General features: G+C 39.1%; 1 protein-coding gene across 1 annotated transcript; it reads right to left on the minus strand.

Moving 5' to 3' along the window:
• Positions 1 to 3,807: 3,807 nt before the first annotated feature.
• Positions 3,808 to 5,394, minus strand: LOC103720592 (strigolactones hydrolase CXE15). Its single transcript, XM_008810362.5, has one exon. It carries the CDS (start codon positions 5,155 to 5,157, stop codon positions 4,093 to 4,095), a length of 1,065 nt encoding a protein of 354 aa, XP_008808584.1. The 5' UTR covers positions 5,158 to 5,394; the 3' UTR covers positions 3,808 to 4,092.
• Positions 5,395 to 10,023: the final 4,629 nt, after the last annotated feature.

The following is a 10,023-nucleotide window of genomic DNA, read 5'->3' on the forward strand; positions in this document are numbered from 1 at the left end:
TTTCTGGAAGCACAATGTTGATGGCTTTACTGTTCTTACATGGTTTAAGTTCAAACAATACAAGTTTTAGATTTTATATATAGTGTTCTTCTCCATTGATTGATGTGGGCCACATCTCTTATGAGTGTAGCACAGAAAACCGGTGTACCTGGAGGGCTTGTAGTCTTAGCCTGCATTAAGTCCACTATAATAAAGTGGTATCCGAGTAACTAAGAATAGAGTTTGGTCAAAGATTGAACGCAAAAATGGAGATGGATTGAATGCTGCCACTATCAAGATGCAATGGAAGGAATTTTAACTTTTGGAGGATCAAAATTTGAGGATTTTGGTGTGATGGACGCAAAAAGACATGATATGCTTGATCTTGGTCAGTTGGCAAATACTCTACGAAAAAAGGTTCATGCACACGAGATGCACGCCATAGCTTGAATTACAAGCAAACCAAAGTGCTAAACCCAATGAGGTATATTACGCAAAAGGTCAAAAGTTGATTAATAAGTATATATAACTTCATGAGCATGGAATTGTTGGCCTCAATTGCAAAGATACAAAGAAAAATGAACAGTCCAATCGTGGAAAAGATAATTTCATAGCTCATACGCAAGGTTTTGACTAGTTAGGCAAAGCAGTGGAAGATCACGCATAATGATGTAAGTGGCAAGGACAAATTCCACTAGCTCTCTCCAGGTCTAGTGAACTTGCCTTTAGGTTCGAGTTGGGATTCTCTTGAGTGCATGTTTCTCATGTCATTTATCTCGAAGATAGAGAGGCATCTCTCTATTCTCAAGAGTAACTGTATAGCTTTCTACAATGCAAAACATGCACGGTTGATGATTCAAACTTAGAATGCAGATAACGCGTCGTCTCCGTAATGTTGGGATCTTTGATGTCTACGTCCTAAGGATTTTCCAAGCAGATTCGTTTACCAACTAAGCTTCTTTTTTTTTTCTTTTTTTTTTTTTTTATGGTGCCGGAACCTACCGCATACGCTTTATCTAAAGGGGATAATGACAGATATGTCAAGAACTTTCATGCTTTGTTGAGAGGAAAAAGTAATAAAGTTCCCACCTATACGGCACGTAACACATTGAGTAAATTAGTCCAAAATTTCCTAGATTACTAGTTGAGTATGTATGGACAAAAGCATTGCGTTCGTAAACTATAAAAAAATTATTCTGAGAAGATAAAAATACTAATAGATAGAAATAGTAAATTATTTAAGAAGCATCACCCTCAGCTCCTGTACTCTCAATTGTAATGAATAAATTAACTTACTCGTTCCGCGAGGGGCTCCCTCACCCAATTCGGCGGTGTTATGGTGAAAAGAAATGAGTTGACCTTGGATCACTACAAAAAGAAAGAAGCAATTAGAGAAAAATTATTAGATTAATTATAAGCCATATAACTGACAAAAGAGAAGATCAAAGCTAGAATGGTCGCTCAACTACTGCTACCAGTCACACTGGATTGCCATAGTTGAACATCAGAATTGTTATGGCGCATTGTTCGACAAGTTTGAGAATTTTTTGGCACCATAATCTAGCCTAAGTCTATCGGCAATTTGGCACTTAGGAGACTATTGTGCTTAGACCAATAAAATGTCCATGTGGTCAGTTGTAGAATGCTCAAGGAAGTTATAACATTTAGTTTACTAAACTAAATCTACCTAGTAGGGATGGTAATTTGATTCGACTCATCAATCTAATTCGCGAATGACCAGCTTGAAGTATATTTGGAGTCGACATATACAAACTTGGGTCATAAATATATCAACCCGTCTAAACCTATTTATTAAATAGGTTGGATTTAGATTTAGATTTTTGATCTATTTAACCTGTTTTGATCCTTTTAATAACTGGGTCGGATCATAAGCCGATGCATTTAACCTGTTTAAAACCTACTTAATCTATTTTGGACCTATTTAACCTAACTCGCATAATTTGCTTAACCTGTTTAAATCTTTTTAATTTGTTAAAAGCCTGTTTAATCCGTCTAACCTATTTAACTTGACTTGACATGTTTAATAAATGGATTAACTTGACTTGACCTATTTAATAAATAGATTATATGGATTGGATCGAGTTACTTATACAATAAACAGGCTGAATTCAGATCTAAAATTTTAGTCTGTCAAATAAATAAATTAGATTAGAGTTAATAAATATTTTATTGATCTGACCCAATTTAATTGCGATTCCTACTGCCCAACTAATTCTCCAAATGGGATAACGTAACTTTCACCTTTTTGAACAGCAAGGTTCTTAATTAGCCATGGGCCATCTATGTTATATCACTATACAAATGCAATGTTTTGTCATTGCGTCCGCTAGCGCTTCCTTGGGCATGTTTTACCGTACAAAAGCAATGTTTCTTCATTTCAGAGCAGCATATTTTAAGCATTATTATTAAGATATTATGTACAAATGTCAAAGCAATAATTATTTAGATTTTAACTTGAAAATCTGGCCTCATTTTCTGCACAGATTTCATAGCAGCAAATAGCAACATTTTATTTTGAGTGTTAAAACTATTTTTCTGCATAGATTTTTATGAACAAGTAACATGATTTTATTTTGAGAATTTAAACTAGTTTTCTACACAGAATTGAAAGCAACAAGTATTTCTTTAAAAATAATTTTGTAAAAAAAATAAATTCTCTTTTCGAGAGAAGAAAATATTTAATAAAATATAAAAAAAAATTTATGCTATTCAAATATGCAGATACTAGCAGTTTCTAAGTAAACCAAATTCGTTTTTAGATTGTTGGAGATGTGGTTCTTAGAAATAGCTGATAATTACATAAAAATAATAGTTCAAAAAATTAATAATAAGATACATTATCATGTCCATAAGGCATGTATCAGGTTTGATCTATTGTGCTAAAGGCCAACGAATATGCACATTAGAATTTACTGGATCTGTGCGGATGCGTGTTTAGTTCTACATTGGTTGTTCGCTACATAGATTTTGCATACTTATATAGGATCAAGGAACTCATATAATACTTTCCGACTAGCTATTTTGGATAAGTTCTTGGATTGACACAAATGATATTAGAGCGAGCCCAATCTATAATCTATATGGACTAGAGGATGCTATAGCACGGATTTATTGGAGCTAACCACATACCAACCGTGGTACTTGTAATTAGATTTAAATTGTTAGTATAACTAGGACGCCAAAGTTTAAATGAGAAAAGCATGTAAGGATCAGTACAATATTTATTTAGTCCTACGTTAGTTATTCACTATATAGCTCTTGAATATTTAATATAAAATAAAAAATTAAAATATTATTTTTTACCTAATTATTTTGTATAAGACTAAGATAATATTTTCAACCCAACTGCCTTGGATGGAGTCTTAGGTTGTAATATATTTAAATCATGCATTGTGTTTGGCAAAATATGCTTGCCATGCAAGCATATGTACTACACAGAGTACAGCCTGACACCCAGCTGAGCCAAACATGCATGTGCCCTCAGCGGGGGCCAACCTGGGCCAACCTGTCATTTACAAGACCGATCCGGACATTAAGGAAACCCACATCAATAAATGCAATTGTATTTATTTTTAAGTATGCAACGAGGGACGCATGTTTTTTAATTTTAAATTTTTAAAAACATAAGAAAGAACCGGGCACCAATAAATGCAAAGGTAATCATTTTTAGATTTTAAAGTTTCGAATATTTTCAGGAAGCAAGTAATCAAAATTTCATTTAAAAATTTTAATATTTTCTAAAAAATTAAAATATCCAAAACCTCTCAGTTTCGGTAAACAAAATAAATTAATAAAAAAATAAAGAAATTAAAATCGACGGAGCAAGCTTTTCCATGAACGATGCAGCGATGGCGAACATGAGCAGAAATGGCTCGTACAGAATACTTATTTTCTAAAAAGAAAGAAACACACAAGGTCGCGATATTGCAGCTAGCGTTCACTTTTATTGTCGTCGTCGTTATAATAGTTTGCAGTCCCGCGGTTTGTTGATTTGGAAACAAGAAAATATCTTTCCCCCGTCACAACCTCTCTTACACCACGACTTCATTCTACTAACTTAATTCCACCGGTGAGTCCGTCGGCCGGCGGCTATCAGTGGCGGTCCATAAAGTCCTTGATGGCCAGGATGAGCTCCTCCGTCCGCTTGGCTGTGGTGGGGTCCAAGTCGACGGCGACCTTGTTGAGGTAGAAGGAGTGGCTCACCTCTTTGTTCACCAACAGCTCCACGTCCTTGCCGGCCCTCCTCATGGCCTCGCAGTACTCCAAATTGGTGTCGCGGATCAGGTCCCTCTCCGCCACCGCCACCAGGAACGGCGGCAGCCTCAGCTCCTCCAGAGGCGGCGCCGCCTCCCCCATCGGGCACGTGTAGGGATGGTCCTTGGTAGCCCCCTCCGGCAGCCCCAGGGCCAGGAACTTGTCCAGCATGTCCAGGGTGAAGAAAACCGAGTCCGACGGGAGCTCCAGTTCCGACCGGCTCCGGGTCGACCGGACGAACCCCGGGTGGAGCGGAATACCGCCCGCCACCTTGAGCGGCGACCAGAACCCCTCCTGCTCTTCCTCCAGCCGGCCCGCGCGCGCCGCCACCTCGTGCACCACGTTCCCCCCGGAGCTGTCCCCGATGAGGAACACCCGGGAGAAGTCGGCGCAAGCGCGTAGACGCTCCGCCGGGTCAGCCGCCGCCTCCGGCGGCGGCGGTGGGGCTTGGGCGAGGGAGCGGAGGTGGAGGAGTGCGCGGAAGCCAGCGTCCATAGCGGCGGGGAGGCGGTGCTCGGGAGCGAGAGGGAGATCGACGGAGACGACGATGGCGGGGACGGCGCGGGCGAGGCGGGAGTAGAATTGGTGGTACATGAACCAGGAGAAGTGGGAGATGCAGAAGCCTCCGCCTTGGAATTGGAGGAGTATGGGAAGCGCTTTCCTCCGCCCGTCGCCACCGTGCTCCGGCGGCAGCTCGGGGAGGTAGAGGCGGAGGGAGGGGTCGCCAGGGAGGTCGAGGAGGGTGATGCCATCGCGGGGGGTGTCATGGGAGGGGACGGGTTCCATGAGGAAAAGGGCCTCGGGCGGTCCGGTCCAGGTCCGGTCGACGGACCCGTCGTCGAACACCCGGAGCCAGCCCGAGACCTCGTCCACCACCCGCTTACTCTTCTCCTGGCCGACCATCTTGGGCTAGACTGAGAGATGGATGGATAATTCCAACTTCTAAGGCTTCAGGGAATTGAAACGTAGGCAGTGGGTTTTATAGGGGTTTCTGGCGGAGTGGGTGGATTTCTTCCAGGCATTTTCATGGAAATTTTCTGTAGGACTTCAGCGAAAGCGTTTACCAAAGGGTCGTCTATCCCCTGGGATAAGCCACAACTTGGTGAGATCAATAAGCCTCGCCAGCACTTGATGTTTGGGCAGGATAAAGTAAATCAAGTGAACAATGGGAATTAATATTAGGCATGTGGTAGGTGAAATATGAACTAAGACCACCGTACGTAACACATACTTTCAATCTATGCGGGCACTCCCGCTGCAATATTTAATTTTCTAAGAAATGACAGGAGGACGGTGCTTACACGAGATTAGCATGAATTGCCGATGTATCAAAAATAATAATAATAAAAAATTATATTGGTAATTAGAGGGCATATACATTTCAAGTTCAGTAATTTATGGTGTAAACTTGTCCTGCCCAGGAAAGTTATAGCTTTTTTTCACCAACTGCAGCACCGTGCTCTCTCGTTGAACACTACCAATATATCATATTACTTTTTAAGAAGTCATTTATTTCTTTTAAACATTTGGTGGGAGGGTGCTTTCCAGCAAGCGACATAACGGACAAATTATATCTCACACGAAATCGCGACGAAATAAGTAGGATGGCAATTTGTGACAAGACATATCGAATCTACAAAATGGTGACGTATGATTCGTACAGTCCACCACCGTACAGTGTATGTGATATAAGATACAATTTCTCAACCTCAAAGAGTGGTGGATGTTTCGAACCATACGTTTGGCAGAGAACAATAAACAAAAATCATAAGAGGCAGACATTAAAAAAAAAAAAAAATATATATATATATATATATATAGATCAAATTTTACCATATTTTCTCTGATACCTACATTAGAGAAGAAATCTAAAAGTTAAAGACTCATTTTACTAATAGAGTCGTTAGTCTTATGATTAACAAAAAAAGTGCAGCATCTTTTTTCTTTCTTATTTTTAGAACATGCATTTTATTGATACACACTATATGATTAGGTGATGCACTCTGAGCAAAATAATTATCTATATAATAATCCAGATTTTTGGGCTCATGGGCCGGCTTGGAGTAGCCAGCCCAGCCCGACCTCGACTCGCCCAGTTTGTGGGCCGGCTCAAATAGGCCAGGCCCAAACCCAATGCGTGCTCGGCACGTGAGGGGATTGAGGAAGAAGACCTTGGTTGGGAGTCTTCTTCCTCTTCGATTCTGATGGAAACGACGACTCCTTGAGGGCATTCCGAGTTCGTTTCGAACTCAAGGATTTTGCCTATTTAACTCTCTTCCTCCTTTGATTTCTTTCACCCAAATCACCGAGAATCGCTGCGATTTAAGCTCTTCTTCTCCAAGCCTCCTCCTCAATTTGCCGCTTGAAAGGGCCACTGGAATCTCGCCGGACCAAGGTGAGAGCTCTTCGCCTTATTCCCTTTCTTTCTTAGGCTTCTAGCCATTGTTCTTGGCCTTTTGGAGCCGGCAAATAGCCAAAAAGTCGCCGAAACCATGATACCATTATTTCGGTCTTCATCCTCCTTATTTCGTCACCGCTGGCCGCCGTTGGTCAGGGATGCAATCGCCGTGGCTACCGTTAAGTGGGGGGCAGGCCACCATGGCCATCACTCCCTTAGATTTGCGAAGAGGAAGAGAGGAAGGGGTGGGTTGTTCGTGAAAAGAGGAGAGAGAGAGTTGGCCATCTCTCTCCTCTTCTAGTTTCTCTCTTCCTTCTTTCTCTTTTTCTCTTTTAGTATCTTTCTCTTTCTAGTTGACTCGGATAGGTGATGATTGGGCCTCGGGGGACTGGGTGATGGACTCCTGGTGGATGCTAGCAGGCAGTCTAGGTTACTAGTCCACTGTTTGACTTTCTTTTAATAATCAAGTTTGATTCTATAGAGTGAGAGTCATCTACATAAGAAGATTCTAATCGGAGTACTTTGTAACCTAGTTCATAGACCTTAAAGCGGATCAGTGATCATTATGTTAGTTAGTCTTCAATAGAGATAGGAATTTCTGTACTTGGATCACCATCTAAATATATTTTGATTTATATCACTGGATTTGCAACGTGAGATTTGTATCGATTTGGCATATGATAATATGGTTGTATATAAATTTCATTACAAATATATTTATGTGGTTATTATACGTATTAGATGTTGATGATTATATAACCAAAGATACCTTGAAGTTGAGAGAAATTCATTGTATATATGATAATTGATTTGATAAGAGTAACAGATAAATCAAACGGATAAGATATAGTTGGGACTAACAACTTCATAGCACCCATGGGTTGACACATGGAAAGCCTCCACGAGCTTATGTGTGGGAAGCCCCCACGGGCTATAACATGGGCCGAAGAGCCCTAACGGGCTATAACACGGGCTGGATAGCCACCACGGGCTATAACATGGTATAATATCAGTCTTGGACTGAGTTATGATATTGGTTAGTCTAAAACCTGAAAAATAATAAAAAAAATCTGAAAAGCAAATTAATAAGAAGCGAATAACATGACATAAAGAAATTATTGTTGAATAATTGTGCGTGTATGCTTTTTTGAAAAAAATAATAGTGAGAACTTATATGCATGTTATTTATGAGTTTTTCTTACTATTGATACGATATTCATTTATCTAGTATTATTAATTGATTATTTTTATATTATTTATAGTGTAGCAATTTGAGATTTGTATTAGGCGGTAAACCTCACAACCTCCTTTCTTTTTCTCTTTTTTAGAGTTATAGGTTGGATGGATAGTACATGGCTATAGTTGAAATCACAGGTGGAGGGGATGATTAGATGGAGCATCATTGTTACTAGTTGGAAGATTAAATTTTGTAATTGGAATAGTTTTGTTACCTGTTATAAAATGAGATCATTTTGGTTCACAGATATCCAAGTGGTGATAAAATTTTAGGCCTAACATATTCTCTAGGGCTCTGCTCTAGGGAGTGGCGGTCATGTTGCGTTCCGAACCAAGGTGCTGGATCCGGGGTGTGACAATCTAGCATGTCAGTACATAACTCTAGGTAAATTGATGCATAGTTTTCACAATATAGTATTCACCAATACACAGTATACGTCCAGATGAGACAAACTTAACAAATTAGACAAAGCTTGGAACTATATACTAGTACTGATGCATACCATATTTTGAAAACTATATATCAATTTTTTTAGATATATGCATTAACTTGCTAGATGACTAATTTGCTTGAAGTGTATTACCTAACTATATAGTGTGTATTGATAAAAAGCATACTCTAAAAATTGTGTGTCGATTTATCTGGATGTATATATTATATTACTGATGGGTGTGTATCAAAAGGGCTTGTAGTATGCATTAGGAAGTCGATGAGTATGTATCACCCGATTTATGTAGTTTACTAGTGACCATAATATTTCGGAAATTAGGTATCATTTTATTTGGAAATGTGCATTGGGTAACTAGATAACTAATTTTCAAAATTATATCACCTCATTGTATACTATGTACTGGTGAATACCATATTCTGAAAACTGTGTATTTACTTACCTAGAAATATATATTGATTTGTTAGATAATTAATTTGCTTGGTGTGCATTACTTGGCTATCTGATGTGTATCGGTAAAATGTACGTTTTGAAAATGATGAAGAAAAAAGATGCTGTGCTTTTTTTTTTGTAATTACGAGACAAACGACTTAGATAATAAGGGAAGCTTTTGATTTTTAGGTTTCTTTTTTGAGATGAGTACCGGAAAAAATATAGTAAAATAGAAAATCTGCCCCATATTTTTTTGTCTGGTGCCTGGGCCATATGACATTTTGTTCAAGCACGTCCTTGTTACCTTCCAGCTTCTGATATATTTTCTTTTTCTTTCTCCCGTTTGCTTGTGAAATCTGAAACCCATGACCATTGACTTCAGTCTACGTTGAAAAAAGATTGGAATAACGGGCTTTCTTTGAGATGATTCCCAGAAGTTGTCAAGTGGCTTCGAGCCGACATCCGCTGGTATGGAAGTGACCAAGAATAGTTTATCTCATACTTTGACTTGGACTTCTCATACATCCATCAAAGACTTCTGTGCAACTGGGCAAGACTTCGTCTATTGTTGCAGTGATGAACATAAATCATAAAATATTGGCTAAAAACCAAGCTAATCCTTACGAAAATGGGGGAATTAAGAGAGAGAATTCCATCAACAAAGCTACTATTTTCATTAAACGCAAAACGAAGTAGAAACAAAGAGCTTCTCTGCTAAGTACAAAGTTTAAAAAATTGTTAGAAAACATATCCATATTAAGAATTCTGCATACAATGTTAAAAATTAACATTAAAGTGCATTTATGAAAAAATATACCCAAGTAAAGAGGAAAGAAGCATTTTGGTTTCGAGTGACAAAACTGTATAGGTCGGTTTACAATGGCAGAACCTGAAAGAGAAATCCCTCTTTCCCTCAACAATCAATAAAGAGTTTTCGAATTTTGTCAAGACTCGCAAACTAGACTTCCATTTTGTCTCCCACTCAACATGATCCAAAACTATTACCAACTTTTAATTCACTGACAACTCCACCCCACCTGAGCAAAGTTTCCATTCCCACTCTGTCCATAACGAAGACTCAAAAATTTTCCAGAGCTTACCACTTTACACACCCCTATCTTTCCATATAACTCCCAATAAACTCATCATTCATGTTCATGATTTTTGTCATCCTCAATTGATACATTTTATTAAGAATTCAGATCCTCTCCAATTACCGGAGAGGTCCAGTTCAATCATCTGCAATCCATACAT

This window comes from Phoenix dactylifera, chromosome 2 (assembly GCF_051530095.1).
Source record: "Phoenix dactylifera cultivar Ajwa chromosome 2, Ajwa_hap1_PhDact_Kaust_v1.1, whole genome shotgun sequence".
NCBI classification, from domain to species: Eukaryota; Viridiplantae; Streptophyta; class Magnoliopsida; order Arecales; family Arecaceae; genus Phoenix; species Phoenix dactylifera.

Bases quoted from the DNA above. Each gene is read 5' to 3' on its own strand.
- LOC103720592 (XM_008810362.5), bottom strand. From the start codon at position 5,157: ATGGTCGGCCAGGAGAAGAGTAAGCGGGTGGTGGACGAGGTCTCGGGC.